General features: G+C 48.2%; 2 protein-coding genes across 5 annotated transcripts in view; one reads left to right on the forward strand and one right to left on the reverse strand.

The window, feature by feature from the left end:
• The window catches only part of GTF2A1L (general transcription factor IIA subunit 1 like), a 46,142-nt gene extending 39,754 nt beyond the window's left edge, over nt 1-6,388 (reverse strand). For 3 of the 4 annotated variants that reach the window (XM_068153454.1, XM_068153455.1, XM_068153452.1), the window contains exon 1: nt 83-188. In XM_068153454.1, the coding sequence (XP_068009555.1) occupies nt 83-106 (24 nt within the window). In that variant the 5' untranslated portion in view covers nt 107-188. Of the gene's footprint in view, nt 1-82; nt 292-5,108; nt 5,220-6,327 lie in introns of those variants that run through there. The other variant, XM_068153453.1, reaches the window with a different exon arrangement.
• Nucleotides 6,389-6,526: 138 nt separating this feature from the next.
• Nucleotides 6,527-16,556, forward strand: part of LOC137448694 (atypical kinase COQ8A, mitochondrial-like) — a 38,121-nt gene continuing 28,091 nt past the window's right edge. The window contains exon 1 of the mRNA XM_068153462.1: nt 6,527-6,611. The gene's annotated coding sequence lies outside the window, so the exon portion shown is untranslated. The remainder of the gene's footprint in view (nt 6,612-16,556) is intronic.

Raw genomic sequence — 16,556 nt, forward strand, 5'->3', positions numbered from 1 at the left:
AAGCTGTCATACTTTAATTATCATTTAATAGAAGATTGATTTATATACTGAGAGGTGTAAGATTGTTGCTAGAAATGCTCACGTTTCTGGAGAGGGCAGCAAGCATGTTGAAAGGTGACTGTACGTAACACTGCTGAAAAGATGAGAGAAGCAAACTGCAGCTGCAAGTGCCAAAGATGTGTTGTGGTTGGTTTCATAATGCTCACTTCTTACAGGTAGCCAAGAGACTCTTTGGAATCTGGGAACTTGCTCTTTCACAGGACTGCTCCAGCTTGCTCAGTAAATTCAGATCTGCAAAAGTACAGGAGGAGAGGAGAGGAGAGGAGAGGAGAGGAGAGGAGAGGAGAGGAGAGGAGAGGAGAGGAGAGGAGAGGAGAGGAGAGGAGAGGAGAGGAGAGGAGACTCAAGGAGAGGAGAGGAGACTCAAGGAGAGGAGAGGAGACTCAAGGAGAGGAGACTCAAGGAGAGGAGAGGAGACTCAAGGAGAGGAGACTCAAGGAGAGGAGAGGAGACTCAAGGAGAGGAGACTCAAGGAGAGGAGACTCAAGGAGAGGAGACTCAAGGAGAGGAGAGGAGACTCAAGGAGAGGAGACTCAAGGAGAGGAGAGGAGACTCAAGGAGAGGAGAGGAGACTCAAGGAGAGGAGAGGAGAGGAGAGGAGAGGAGACTCAAGGAGAGGAGAGGAGACTCAAGGAGAGGAGAGGAGACTCAAGGAGACTCAAGGAGAGGAGACTCAAGGAGAGGAGAGGAGACTCGAGGAGAGGAGAGGAGAGGAGAGGAGAGGAGACTCAAGGAGAGGAGAGGAGAGGAGACTCAAGGAGAGGAGAGGAGAGGAGAGGAGAGGAGACTCAAGGAGAGGAGAGGAGAGGAGACTCAAGGAGAGGAGACTCAAGGAGAGGAGACTCAAGGAGAGGAGAGGAGAGGAGAGGAGAGGAGAGGAGAGGAGACTCAAGGAGAGGAGAGGAGAGGAGAGGAGAGGAGAGGAGAGGAGAGGAGAGGAGAGGAGAGGAGACTCAAGGAGAGGAGACTCAAGGAGAGGAGACTCAAGGAGAGGAGACTCAAGGAGAGGAGACTCAAGGAGAGGAGAGGAGAGGAGAGGAGAGGAGAGGAGAGGAGAGGAGAGGAGAGGAGAGGAGAGGAGAGGAGAGGAGAGGAGAGGAGAGGAGAGGAGAGGAGAGGAGAGGAGAGGAGAGGAGAGGAGACTCAAGGAGAGGAGAGGAGACTCGAGGAGAGGAGACTCGAGGAGAGGAGAGGAGAGGAGAGGAGAGGAGAGGAGAGGAGAGGAGAGGAGAGGAGAGGAGAGGAGACTCAAGGAGAGGAGACTCAAGGAGAGGAGACTCAAGGAGAGGAGACTCAAGGAGAGGAGACTCAAGGAGACTCAAGGAGACTCAAGGAGACTCAAGGAGACTCAAGGAGAGGAGAGGAGAGGAGAGGAGAGGAGAGGAGAGGAGAGGAGAGGAGAGGAGAGGAGAGGAGAGGAGAGGAGAGGAGAGGAGAGGAGAGGAGAGGAGAGGAGAGGAGAGGAGAGGAGAGGAGAGGAGAGGAGAGGAGAGACCTTCAAGATCATCATGTCCAACCTAGGCAGGCATTTAACACAAAAATTACATCAGTTTAAGACATTGACGTAAAAACTTTTAACCTGCTACAGCTGGATTCTGCTCTCACACCATGTGGGAGGCATGAAGGCATTGATGGATGTCAACAATTAAGATTTTGTATATAGAAGTTTCTTAAGTTTCTTCTCTCTACCCTGCCTGGAAGGGCTCTATCTGGCAAGTTTTTGCAGAGCACATTTAGCAGATCAGCTCCTGCATAACCTCTGGCAGCTGATTCAAAGTATGGATGAAATAAGTGTCACTGCTGTTTCACCTGCAATCCTTTGGTGGAGGGCACAAAACCAGAATGGGGCAGACTGGGCTGCTCCTCATAGGATTCATGTCATGTCTCCTGAGGCAGAGCGTGCACAAGAGCAGACTATAAATTTGCCTGAGATTTGGAAGGGATGGAAGAGTGTTTCCAATCTCATTTCCTCTTGCTGAGCTTTCCCATTATGTAGAGCATAAAAATAAGTAAGAATATGAATAAAGCTGGAAGGAGGAGAAGGCAAGAGCATGCATAACGATTAGGGTCCCACTGTGAGGGTGGAGTGCCTTAAGTCTTCACAAGCAGAGAGGGAACCTGAATGTGGACCTCCCAAAGCCCATGGGAGCTGCTAACCATAAGGCAGTTACAACAACCACTGGCACCCTTTCTGAAGAAAAGGATGACTCCCCTGAACTGTTTTTGAAGTACAGCACTTTGCCCCTTCTCCTTTCCACGGGTCAGGACTGTAAATCCTCTAGCTGGTAGCACTAAACACATCTCCAGTATTGGCAGTGTGTTTTCTCTTTTACCATGAAGTACAGCACTTTGCCCTTTCTCTCACCCAGGGGTCAGGACTGCAAATCTCATAGTTGGTAGCACTAAACAAATCTCAGATATTCACAGAATCACAAGAATGTTAGGGGCTGGAAGGGACCTCAAGAGATCATCCAGTCCAACCCCCCTGCCAGAGCAGGATCACCTATACCAGGCCACACAAGAACTCATTCAGGCAGGTTTTGAATATCTCCAGAGAGGGAGACTCCACAGCCCTGCTGGGCAGCCTGTTCCAGTATTCTGGGCAGCCTGTTCCAGTATTCTGTCACCCTCACAGTGAAATAATTCTTCCTCTCATTACTTTTTCTCTAGTGTACAGAGAGATCTTGCATGGCTTTGGCCATGGAACAATTCTCCAACTGCTTTACACACATCAAGTTCAACTTTTTAGTTAGGCTTGTGGACAAAATTAAGGCAACCACATCCACAGAAGTTAGCCTCTGGATACTAAGTCCTGGGTGCCCTGGTCCCCTTTCCTTTCAAGAACTAAAAAGTAACAGAAAAAGACACAGAATATTTGCTCCCAGCAGCTTCCGTCCAGCCTTCAATCCTCCCTCTTTGCATTCCAAATGGAGAGGGAAAACAGACACTTCTCTCTTCTTTAGTCTAAGTATAGAAAGAGCTGGCCTTGCACTCAGATTCAAGGGGTCTTTTAAGGCTGCAGAAACCCTGGCAACAGAAGGTGTGATGCAAATTGAACGGCAGCAGCAGAAATATCCAATGGTTTACCACGTAGCAACGAAGGGAACCAGCCAGGCCTGAATTTGAAAGATGGGGAAGATCTCTATCCTTTGTTTGTTCTGCCTACATCTCAAAACTCTGACAGTCTGCTCATGCAGAAACTCATGCAGAAACTCATGCAGTTCTCCATGCTCAGCACAGTGAGTAAGACATATTTCACAACTGATGCCAAGCTGATGCAAGCAAAGTGATGTTACACTGAAACTTGGAACTAACACCCCAGTTCAGTACAGGAGTAGATAAAAAGACTGTGCTCAGGAAAGACATCAGAAGCACCTCTTTCCAGATGAGGGTAAAGATGATCTTTCCTTCAGAGAGAATAGTATGGAATTCACCACAAATACAAGGTTTAACTTGTATGTATTTCTGGAGGTGTCTGTATTGAAATTAAGAATATTAGACATTTATTTTACTTTAATAATCAGAATTATGGAGTGGTAGAGGTTGGAAAGGCCCTCTGGATATCATTGAGTCCAACCCCCTGCCAAGGCAGGTTCACCTAGAGAAGGTCACACAGGAACACATCCAGGTGGGTTTGGAATGTCTCAAGAGATGGAGACTCCACCACCTCTCTGGGCAGCCTGCTCCAGGGCTCTGTCACCCTCACATTGAAGAAGTTCCTCCTCGCATTCAGGGTTTGTGCCTTGTTACCCCTTGTCCTGTCACTGGGCACCACTGAAAAAAAACTGGTCCCTTCCTCCTGACACCTACCCTTTGGGTATTTATAAGCATTTATGAAATCCCTCTTCAATCTTCTCAACTCTAAAGAGACCCAATTCTCTCAGTCTTTCCTCATGAGAGAGATGTCCTAGTCCTCTGATCATCTTTGTAGCCCTTTTCTGTACCCTCTCCAGCAAGCCTCTGTTCATCATGAACAGGTGAACCCAGAACTGACCACACTATTCTAGATGTGGCCTCACCAGGGCAGAGTAGACAGGGAGAAGAATCTCCCTCGACCTGCTGGCCACACTCTTCTTGATGCATTTATTTTATTTTACACAGAATTCTTCAAGGCTGCTATCCTACTGCAGCCATATATTTTTTTTTTGCATCACCTAACAGATCTAGTCTCCATTCCATTGAAAGTGTCATCTTTGGCCTTTCCATTTCATATATATTGTGTCTGCTCCTAGCTTGTGTGTAGAGCAATTAAGTCAACAATGCATCTTCCCCAGGGAATGGGGTTTTTAACCTTTCAGGTTCAAATCTAGCCCTTTTAGTACTGGCTGAGGCTTACTTCCAATTGGATAGTATCTGTGTGATGAGTTTTGCTCAAACTATTTGTAGCTGTCTGTTCAGTGCCTAGCAGAGACCTCCCATCAGCTTACTTGGGCCTTGGGTGGGAAGCATGTCTGTTTTATTAAAAAGATTAATACAAATGTGAGAATGTAAGTAATATGTTGTGTGTTCACAAATACTAGCCAAATAACCTCTGGTTTGAGAAGCTGGATGTAAGGGATGCAATTTTCCCCTTCTCTAGGTGGGGGGGAAGTTTGGCACCGGCAGGTTGGCAGCAAGGTTCACCAATGGGCTGTGTAAACTCCTAAACTTATGCACACCATTTATCCAGCTTCCTTCTTTACAAATCCACAGCATTCACAACTCCTACTAACTTTGATCTAGGTCCTTCAGCGTGGATTTAAGTGCTTGATCCAAGCTGCAAAGGTTGACCAAAGCAAACACTTAACAATGCTGAAATTCAAGCCTGGGGCTGTTTGTTGGTCATTCCTGTAAGTGATGCTAGAACTAAGGGAAACTTGGGGCTGTTTGTTGGTCATTCCTGTAAGTGACGCTAGAACTAGGGGAGAATTATGAACTGTTTGTTTTAAGTAGAAATGAACTCATCCAAAAATACTTTCTGCACTAATGCAGCCATGTGGCAAATGCACCATAAAGGATGCATTGTTATTTTTCAGACAGGAAAGCTGCCGACACAGACAGAAGCTTACCAGAACATCCATCCAGAAATGCAGAGAGCTGTCTGTTGCTCTTTAGCCCCTTACAGCATCTCTGAGATGTGCCATCACTGGACTCAGCCTGTCAGAAACAATGCCCTGGTTCTAGAATAGAATAGAATAAAATAGAATAGAATAAATCAGGTTGGAAGAGACCTCCAAGATCATCGTGTCCAACCTATTACGCAACACCACCTAATCAACTAAACCATACAACCAAGCACCCTATCAAGTCTCCCCCTGAACACCTCCAATGATGGTGACCCCACCACTTCCCCAGGCAGCCCATTCCAATGGGCAATCACTCTCTCTGTGCAGAACTTCCTAACCTCCAGCCTAAACCTCCCCTGTCACAGTTTGAGACTGTGTCCTCTTGTTCTGGTGCTGGTTGCCTGGGAGATGAGACCAACCTCTGCCTGTCTACAACCTCACTTAAGGTAGTTGTAGAGAGCAATAAGGTCACCCCTGAGTCTCCTCCTCTCCAGGCTAAGCATGCCTACGAATGTGCAGTTTCACACAGAGGTGTGAGCAGCAATGACTGCCATTTTAAGACATTACTTTCAAAAATCAGGGTGACACCTCCCCACACACACCCCAAAACGTTTCTGGGACATGGAGCACCACGAAATGGAACTTGATCTCTTCGCTTAGCATTCACCTGGAGCCTGCCAGGCGCAGCGCTCCGGGTATCTCTTCCTCTCTGTTACGGTGGGACCCGCTGAGCAGGGATCCCCTGCCTCCTCCGGGCAATCTGGTCTAGCTGAAGAGGTCTCCCTGCAGGTGCGTCGGACCAGATGACTTTTGAATCCAAAGTAATGACCCTACCAGGCCAAAGTATTCCATAATTCCAGTCATGATTCCCCTTCTCGAGCGCTCCTGAGGCTCGGGGAAAGCGCGCTGCCTAACTCCATCCTTTCCCGCCAAGCGTCCAGCCTCCCCGGCCCAGCCCGGGGGACACCCAGACAGCTGGGGCCGAGACGCCGCCACCCCTCACCGACACCCTCACCTCCCTTGGGCACAGAAGCCCCTCCGGCGCGGAGGGAGCCGGCCCACCACTGACAGAAGGCGGCGGTAGCGGGGCTGCCAGCCCCCCCGCGATGCCGGCGGGTCCCCAAGCGCCGCCCGCTCGCCCGCAGCACACGCACCTCACGCCTCGCCTCACCGCCCCCCACTCTCCCCCTCCCCGCCCAGCCGCCGCCGCCGCCTCACGGACCTCACGGGCCTCACGTCGCCTTGCAGCCGCCGCTTAGCGCCATGCCGGCCCCCGCCCCGCCCCCGCCATTGGCCGGCGCCCCGCCCCGCCCCCGCCATTGGCCGGCGCCCCGCCCGAGCTCTCCTGCCATTGGCCGGGCGCGCCGGTGCGCGATGCGGGCGCGCTTCTCACTGGAGGCTCGGCCTCGGGGGCGGGGCGTGAGGCCGGGCCGAGGCCGGGGGTAGCCGGGGCGGTAAACAGGAGCGCGAGGCCCGGGCGGCGGGCGCGGAGCTCAGTGGATCGAGGTGAGGTGGTGCCCGGCTGGGCTGTGCCAGTCCGGTGCAAGCAGGCCCGGGTACAAGGACTGGCTGTAGCGACTGGAGGGAAAGGGGCTGCGGGGGTACCTAGCAGTGCAGTCCGATGGAGCGGTGCTTGGGAAGGTGGCGGGCGGTGGAGGCGCTGCCGCGGGGAGAGCAACCTAGCCGGGCGCGGAGAGTGGGCACAGGAGCCTCCCGGCATCTCGGCATGGAGATCGCTCCTCCAGCGCTTCGTTCTCTGGCGGGGGGATGTGTGTGAGGTCCGTGCCAGCGGCTGCCAGAGCCCTGCGGGGTCGGACCCGGCCGGAAGGCAGTCGGTGTTGTGGCCTTCGCCGTGCCCTTGCCGAGGCAGTGGCTCGCAGAGGCCGCAGGCGGGAGCAGCGGGGCCTCGCTGATGCGCCGCCGGCTCTGCCCTTGCGGGGTCAGGAGTCGGTCAGCAGGGCGTTCAGCTGCCCCGGCTTCTGGCCGAGCTGTGCTTGTCAGGGTGCCCGGCTGCAGGTCACACGAGATCGGGGCCTTGTGCAGCGGCTGGGTCCCGCCGCGCTGCTGCCATCTTCTGCAGCCTGGCAGCTGGGGGTGGCCGCGGGTTCCCCAGGGGCTGACCGGCTCCTGGCCCGTTTGGGTCCCCGCTCCTGTGCCGCAGCCCTGCTCTTCGCAGAGGGCATAGTGGCTCTCTGCTCACCCAAGCAGAGCGCTTGATGTTCTATGTGTCCAACCTAAATTTGCTTAGGGTAAAGGGTGGAATCGACATTTCTGCTGTGCACGGTGTCTCTATCTTGCCATGGACGTCTTGTCCTTTGCTCTGTGCATCTGCTGGCTTGCCAGGCTGCTCTGATTTGGACCCTCACTTCTTTGTCATTGGGACCCTTTTGTGCGTCCTGCTGAAGATGGACATAAAATAAATATGTTGGCTGTTTTGAGCTTGCCTGTGGCTGACACAGGGGGAGAGAAACTGTGGTCAGGTGCTCCAAGGAAATAAGCTTACTTTTCACAAGCTCAAAGAATCTTTGAACAGAGCGAATAGGAATTAATTAGTTTTAAACAGGCACTGCACACATTACCCATAAATAGTTACAGATATAAAAGTTTGGCTTGTGTAATGTTGCTGTCATTGTTACTGACCATCCTTGATCCTGCAGAACTGTGTTTGGGTAATAACACTATTTCTGATACCCTGATACACCCATGTCCCACCTGGCAAAAATGTAGGTGGGCAATTTCCCCTCTGCATCCTCCCGCTCCTGAAATGAAAATCCAAACTTTGCAGTGTTGTGAAAAAGATGCTACTGTTGATAAATTGAGGGAGACTTCTTTTTTCCCACTTATAGGCAAAGAAAAATGTGAGAGGAAATAAAGGTTCTTCTTTCAGTAACCCAAAGCATTGTTTTCTAAAAGGAATTAACCTAACAGCTTCTGAACTTTATTTCCTGGATTGCTTGTCTTTGAATTATTATGCACATGCTCAAAGCATCACTGAGCTCTAATCCAGAATCACTGAGCTCCAGTTCAGCGATGCTTTGAGCGTATGCAAAATAATTCTCAGCGCTGGTTGCAGAGGGATGGTCGAACCAGTGTCGATGGTAGGTTGCTAAAAGACTTCTGAAAGGATCTGGAAGTTGCTCTGAGTTAAAGGCTGCATGCAGAAGAGCATTTAAACAGAATACTGGTGGGCTTACGTTTCTCTGCTGTGTAATAAGAAGTTGTCTCTCTTGTATCATCAGGAGGAAAAATGTAACTGCAGTTCTCATGCACCAGTCCGCTTGCTCTTACACTGTGGAATCATGGAATGGTTTGGGTTGGAAGGGACCTTAAAGATCATCTAGTTCCCAACACCCCTGCTATAGGCAGGGACACCTTTCACTAGACCAGGTTGCTCAAGGCCTCATCCAGCCTGGCCTTGAGCACCTCCAGTGAGTGGACATCCACAACCTCCTGGGCAACCTGTTCCAGTGTCTCACCATCCTTGCTGTAAAGAATTTCTTCCTACTCTTCAGTCTAAATCTGCCCTTCTCAATCTTCAATCTGTTCCCTCTCATCCCGTCACTACAAGCCCTGTAAAAACTCCCTCTCCTGCCTTCCTATAGGCCCCCTTCCGGAGGGGAGTCTTATTTCTGTATTTCATAAATACTGTTTTTATGCTGTTAGTTAGCAGTGACTTTGGTAACCTTGAATAAGATATGGTTAGACTAAACAGTTTTGTGTTCCAGAGTTAGTTAAGAGCCAGGGTGAGGGGAAAAATAGGTGACCTGCTGTTCTTTGTCAGTGTCTCTCTTTCATAAACAGAGAGGTGTGATAAGTAGAAGAGAAGGTCACTACACGTGGGGAGTTCCCTTAAGTGTTTACCCTCCGCATGTTGATCACTTGGTTTCGCTGCTGTGTAATCTGTGCTATGCCATGCAACTCTGGTCATTTCATTTGTGATATTTCAAGCAGGTTAATAATAGCAAGTATTGCATCCATGCAACAAGAACAGAGCTTTTGGGGCTTCTGGTCCCCCAGCAGTCCTTTGACAGACAGGTGGTGATGTGCTACACAGCCTGACAAACAGGGTGTGAAGTTAGTTTTCTGGAGAGGGATGAGGGACCTGAATTCCTACTTTTGAAACTTCCCTCATGATAAATTGATCAGTTGGTTACAGAGCTTTCTTTTTTTGTAGGTAAAGAGTTGTTTGGTTTTCTTCCCCTCTGTGTGTGTTTTACTGTTTTGACAAGGGTAATAGGGATGGTGTATATCTCTTGTGGTCTTTTACTTGTGTGTCAATGTGCATGGTGTAGCTTGCTTGGGCCAGCTCAAGGTATCACAGGACTTGGCTTGATGCATGAATAAGCATTTCCTCTTATTCCTTAAACCTGTCTGTACTGATGGGTGAGCAGTCCAGCCTAGCATGGAGGCAGTAAGTCTGAAGCAGTATTTAGGTATCCCATCTCCTGTGAGTCTGTGGGTCTCCTGGTTTTCTCTGTCTAAACCTATTTAAGAAGGGATCCTGGGAAAGAAAGCTTTTTGAGTTACTGAGCTGTGTCTTCTGAGTCAGAGCATCTATGGAAAAGTAGCTTGCCTCTCTTTTACTGCTGTGAGTGTGTGCTTTCCTTCAGTACCTGCAAAAATAAGTAAGCTGCACATGGAGCCAAAATGCAAGCTAACAGTAGTTTGAGGGAGGGGGTTCAGTCAGTGTCTGCTTTCCCACCCAACTGTGTTCACTGACACGTGCCTAACCTCAGATTCAAAGATGCTCTTTGCATTTTTTTAGATGCCACTTGTTTTATGTGTTTAGGAAGAGACTTGATGGAGTGCTTGGTGCCCTTGATTAGATAGTGTTGGATGATAGGTTGGACTCAATGATCTCAAAGGTCTCTTCCAGCCTGGTTAATTCTATTCTATTCTATTCTATTCTACTCTATTCTATTCTATTCTATTCTATTCTATTCTATTCTATTCTATTCTATTCCATTCCATTCCATTCCATTCCATTCCATTCCATTCCATTCCTCCCCCCATTACAGTTGAGTTTCTGCACCTTACTTTGATGGCTTTGTGTTCTGTCCATCAGTAAAGGTGGAGAGCTAAGTGAAGTCAGTTGCATTCCTAGTTATTCAGTATCTGAAGTGTTCTTTGTGCTTCTGACAGTATAGAAGGTAACACCAGTTGCTCTGGAAAATGTAGTTGTCAATCCAGAGAGTTACCTTCTAGAAACTTTACAGATTTATATGCCTGCTTGAATAAGTCTAGGCACATATATGGAGTTAAAAAATGTTTGGTTTTTCTGTTTCTGGAAACTCCATAAGGCTGTGTTTCATAAAGACTCTGTAGATTCTGTATGTAGAGACATCACAAAAGATGATCTGCTTGTGAGCTAAGGTGGTCTTAGTGCTGGTTCGTGTTTGTAGATTCTGTATGTAGAGACATCACAAAAGATGATCTGTTTGTGGGGCAAGGTGGTCTTAGTGCTGGTTTGTGTTGTGCAGGTGATAGCTTCCACTGTGTTTGTTTTGCTTCCACAGTTTGTCCTGGGTTTGTGTATAATTTAGATCTTTATGTAACCCTTTTATTGCTATTCACACCTCCTTTTTCACCAGTTGCACACTCTGGTATTTCTGACCTTGGAACCTGACTAAGGGCATAGCATGCATGGTTCTGTCTTGGTATACAGAAAGGATCATGAGCAAAGTATCTTCTGCCACCTGAGGAAGGCAGATGTACAGTGCAGCTACAGGATGTGTCTAGTTTTCCAGAAGATAATAATCAGAAAGGATCTGTCTAGAAACCATTGCTTGTGTGACATCTAATCATCTAGATACAACTGTTAACAACATACCCATACAGATGGTCAGCACACCTGGCTATAAATCTTTCATTGGCTTTTTTTGCTCTATAGGGGTGGATATTTAAAGGACCAGAGGCATAATCATGAGGTGTTGGGTGACAGGTTGGCCTTGATGATCTTTGAGGTCTTCTCCAACCTTATTGATTCTATGATAAGCCATGTGCTGTAAGGATCAGCATACTCTGGGCAGAGTTGTGGGTCTCATCCAAGCCCCAACACTGGCCTGCAGTGTGACTGTGGGTAGATTATGTGCTCTCTTCCCTCTTCCTTAGCTTTTTGAGAGCTAAAAGTGAAGAGTGATGTGCCCTGAGGGTTGGACTAGATGACCTTTGAAGGTCCCTCCCAACCCAACCTATTCTATGATTTAAGTGCAGGAGGAAGAGCTGCTATTTTGCTCAAGACTTTTGTTTGCAGTCATGGTTTATTTGAGGCTAAAAAATCTGCAGCTTTTTTTTTTTTTTTTGGTGAGGCACAGCTTTTTATCAAATTTCCAACTCCTAAATGTGACTCAGTGTGCTTTCAAAAAGGTAAAACTTCCAATGAAAACAATTACAACATAGCAGTGTGTGCCAAAGAAAACCCCCAAACTTGCAAACTGATAAACTCCCTCATTTTTGCACTTCATTCCATTTCAGAGCATGAGGCCACTGGGAGCTCTGTTGGCTACCTGTGCTGCAAAGCTGTGCATCAGAGAGGGACTGGTTCCCTGTCCATCAGAGGGGGAGCTGAGTTCCAGTGGTCTCTTCTGCCTTAACTGGTGAAATGACTCTGAGAGAACCTAGAGCTACTCTGCAACTCTGGGGAAAGATGTTCATAATGTTCAATGCTTGTTTAAATTACAGTGATTCTAATTGTTAGAACCTATGATTCTGACTCTTAACTGCTGCTCAGAATTGTTCCATATGGATGTGGGGACTTGTCTGTGTGTATGCTGTATGCTACACACATAAGATTTAACACATCCAAGTGCCAGGTTCTGCACATTGGCCACAACAACCCCATGCAGTGCTACAGGCTGGGGTCAGAGTGGCTGGAGAGCAGCCAGGCAGAGAGGGACCTGGGGGTGCTGGTTGATGGTAGGCTGAACATGAGCCTGCAGTGTGCCCAGGCAGCCAAGAGGGCCAATGGCATCCTGGCCTGCATCAGGAACAGTGTGGCCAGCAGGAGCAGGGAGGTCATTGTGCCCCTGTACACTGCACTGGTTAGGCCACACCTCGAGTACTGTGTCCAGTTCTGGGCCCCTCAGTTTAGGAAGGATGTTGACTTGCTGGAATGAGTCCAGAGAAGAGCAACAAAGTTGGTGAGGGGTTTGGAACACAAGCCCTATGAGGAGAGGCTGAGGGAACTGGGGTTGCTCAGCCTGGAAGAAAGGAGACTCAGGGGTGACCTTATCACTCTCTACAACTACCTGAAGGGAGGTTGTAGACAGGCTGATGATGGTCTCTTCTCCCAGGCACCCAGTACCAGAACAAGAGGACACAGTCTCAGGCTGCACCAGGGGAGGTTCAGGCTGGATGTTAGGAAGAAGTTCTATACAGAAAGAGTGATTGCACTATGGAATGGGTTGCCCGCGGAGGTGGTGGAGTCGCCGTCATTGAAGGTGTTCAGGAGGAGACTTGATGGGGTGCTTGGTGCCATGGGTTAGCTGTTTGGGTGGGTTGGATTGGTTGATGGGTTGGACACGATGATCTTGAAGGTCTCTTCCAACCTGGTTTGGTTTATTCTAATAAAGGTTTATTCTAACACTGACAGAGGGATGACTTGGAACTGGTGAACTCTGCCTTCATGTAAGTTTGCTGTAAAACCAAATAAAGGTGTAAATTCAGCCTGTAGTAGCTTAAGTATACACTTCAAATACGGGATCTGCCTGAATCTGATGTGGATCTGTATGTTTTGTTGTCATGCTCTATTGTGATTGTAACATTCTCTTGTCCTTGTTGCTGGATGAAAAATACACGTGTGGGAAGTAACTTTGGTAATTAATCAGAATTGTTCATAGAATCAGTAAGGTTGGAAAAAGACCTCAAAGATCATCAAGTCCGACCTGTCACCCAACACCTCATGACTACTAAACCATGGCTTCAAGTGCCAAATCCAATCCCTTTTTGAACACCTCCAGGGACAGTGACTCCACCACCTCCCTGGGCAGCACATTCATGTGATTAAAGTTAGACTTGTGCCTGCAGCGTTTGAGCCATGCAGAGAATGAAGGGCAGTAGCATGTTCTAAGCACTGCCTAATGCATAAACACAACCCCCCTTTCTTTTTAATTTGCACTCTTATTCTTGATAACACAGCTGTCTGAACACAAGCCACCAGTGTGTTCAGGAGGCCAAGAAAGTCATCGGCATCCTGGCCTGGATCAGTAATGCTGTGGCCAGCAGGACCAGGGCAGTGGTTGTGCCCCTGTACTGAGCACTGGTGAGGCTGCACCTTGAGTACTGGGTTCAGTTTTGGGCCCCTCACTGCAAGAAGGTCTTTGAGGTGCTGGAGCAGGTCCAGGGAAGGGCAACAAAGCTGGTGAATGGTCTGAAGAACAAGGCTGGTGAGGAGCAGCTGAAGCACTTGGGGCTGTTTAGCCTGGAGAAAAGGAGGATGAGAGACCTCATTGTTCTCTCTACAGCTGCCTGAAAGGAGGTTGGAGTGAGGTTGGTGTTGGTCTCTTCTCCCTAGTATCAGGTGATAGGATGAGAGAAAATGGCCTGAAATTGTGCCAGGGGAGGTTTAGGTTGAGGATGAGGCAAAATTTCTTTGCTGCAAGAGTAGTCAGGCATTGGAACAGGCTGCCCAGGGAGGTGGTGGAGTCAGCATCCCTGGAGGTGTTCAAGAAATGTGGACATGGCACTTCAGGATATGGTTTAATGGTGGTCTTATGTTGACAGTTGGACTTGATGGTCTTAGAGGTCTTCTCCAACCAAAACAATTCTGTGATTCTATAATACAAAGAGAGGTTGATAAGTATAAATACAACTCCAGATTGAAATATTGGTCCAATGGCCCAAACATTTTTGTGCTGCAAATGTAGTCGATGGAACTTTTTTCTTTTGTGGTTCCCCAACTGCAAATACTTAATTCTCAGGAGTAGCCACAGAACTCATCATTGGGGAAAAAATTAGGAAGAAATTCTTGACATTGAGGATGGTGAGACACTGGAACGGGTTGCCCAGGGAGGCTGTGTATGCCTCCTCCCTCGAGGTGTTTAAAGACAGGTTGAACGAGGCCTTGAGCAACTTGGGCTACTGGAAGGTGTCCCTGCCCATGGCAGGGGGATTTAAACTGCATGATCTTTAAGGTCCATTCCAACCCAAACCATTCTGTGATTCTATGAATGAATTGAGCGAGTGGTAGCCTTAAAATGCCAGCGATCAAGATGGATCTGCCTTGGTGTAAAAGGAAACCAAGTGCCCAGGACAGGATTGATTGGGGTATTGTGTGGAGGCGCTGCAGGAAGTGGCCTGTAATGAGGCAACGTGCTCCCACTAGGATCTTAATTAGGAGTGAATTGTTTCTAGATCTGTGGCCAGGGGAGAAGGAGACTGTTAATTCCAGGCATGTGGGCTATGACTATGCTTTTGCTTGTTGCCAGACATTCCCCAGAAAGCAGTAAATAGCACAGTCAGTCGAGCATTCCCGTTGTATTGATGTATCTGTGCCTAAAATAAAGCAGGCTCTGCTCGCTTTGAAAGTGACCAAATAGCCTTTTTCCACTCTCATGTTGTGTTTCAAGCCATTTATGGGGAAAATGGTTTGTGCTGGATTTTGAACTAGCTCTCATTCACCAAAAATAACTGCCAAACCATCTGAATGTTGGTGGAAAGATGCATTTCTCAGCCAAGCAGCCCACTTTTATCAGTGCCTGTACTGCTATTATAATGATTAGAAAGTAAATGAGTTCCGCCAGCCCCTCAAGGGTGTGCAAGGGCAGTCTTAAAGCAGCTTTGAGAGACCGGTTCTGGTTCCCCCAGCATAAGAAGGACATCAAACTGTTGAAGCAGGTCCAGAGGAGGCCACAAAGATGATCAGGGGACTGGAGAACCTCCCCTATCAAGATAGGCTGAGAGAGCTGGAGGTGTTCAGCCTAGAGAGAAGGCAGCTCTGGAGAGACCTCATAGTGGCCTCCCAGTACTGGAGAGGGACTTTTTACAAGGACTTGTAGTGACAGGATGAGAGGGAATGGATTGAAGCTTGAGGAAGGCAGGTTTAGATTGGAGATTAGGAAGAAATGATTTCCAGTGAGGGTGGTGATACACTGGAGCAGGTTGCCAGGGAGGTTGTGGATGCCCCCTCCCTGGAGGTATCCAAGGCCAGGTTGGATGAGGCCTTGAGTGGCCTGGTGGGGGCCTTGAGCACCCCTCATGGTGGGGGGATTGGAACTATGTGATCTTTAAGGCCCCTTCCAACCTAAACCATTCTATGATTCTATGACTTGATGACTTCAATTTATGGAGGCTTGCGTCAAATCGACAGGGCAGGACTAGAACATAGGAGTCCTTAGTTCTGCTGTAGGTCAGATCTTTAAAGGTATTTCTTTTGGAGCTGCAGTTTAGGGGAGTTGTGGGAAGGGGGGAATAATAAAAGGCAAGTCTAGTTATCTGTCTAGTTACCTGTCACCTTGATTTAAAGGATGATGGCATGTTTCTCCTTTTAAAATGCAGTTTGTTTTGTACCCTTCATGGTTAGAATTTGGTTGCAACCCAAGGAATCCAGCTAATGAAAATCTAGCATGGAAATCTAGTATCAAAGGAACTGGTGGGGAAGTGTGTTTTGGAATGGAAAAAGGCCATAAGTGAAAGGATCACATGAAAGGGCTGGTGTGATGACACACATGAGAAGAAACAGAAAAGTCTGTAGAAGATAGAGAAGGAATGGCTCAGGGAGCTGGGGGTGTTTAGCCTGGAGAAGAGAAGGCTCAGGGGAGACCTTATTTCTCTCTACAGCTACCTGAAGGGAGGTTGTAGCCAGGTGGGGACTGGTCTCTTCTCCCAGGCAAACACCAACAGAACAAGAAGACACAATCTCAAGCTGCACTAGTGGAGGATTAGGTTGGATGTTAGGATGAAATTCTTCACAGAAAGAGAAAAGAGAAATTGGCCCTTGGAATGTGCTGCCCAGGGAGGTGGTGGAGTCACCATCACTGGAGGTGTTTAAAAGGAGCCTGGATGAGGCACTTAGTGCCATGGTTTAGTTGCTTAGATGGTGTTGGGTAATAGATTGGGCTCAAAGATCTCAGAGGTCTTTTCCAACCTGGTTAATTCTGTATTCTGTATTAAGACCAGTTACAGAAGAGCTTAATGAATCATACTGACTGTGAAGGTAGTCTGTGTCTGGTTTAAGGCTGCAGAACAGATGTGCTGGGTACCTGCTTATCTGTATCTTGTTTGTGGTGTTTACTTTTATTTCACACTGTTGCCACCCTCACTCCAGTGATGTGGGTGGCTACAACACAGAGGTTTAGAGTCCTTGTTTAGATGCAACTGAGATAACTGATTGTGATAATGGGTGATAGGGATGGCATAGAGACTGTTGGCTTTTCCTGTGGAAGCATGATATTTAATTGTCTGCCTTTACTACCTAGACAGCCTCATAGTTTTCTTTTTTGTCTCATTCATTTA

The sequence above is a fragment of the Melanerpes formicivorus genome, unplaced genomic scaffold, assembly GCF_026170545.1.
Source record: "Melanerpes formicivorus ecotype bairdi unplaced genomic scaffold, bMelFor1.0.p_v2 SCAF_26, whole genome shotgun sequence".
Classification (NCBI taxonomy): domain Eukaryota; kingdom Metazoa; phylum Chordata; class Aves; order Piciformes; family Picidae; genus Melanerpes; species Melanerpes formicivorus.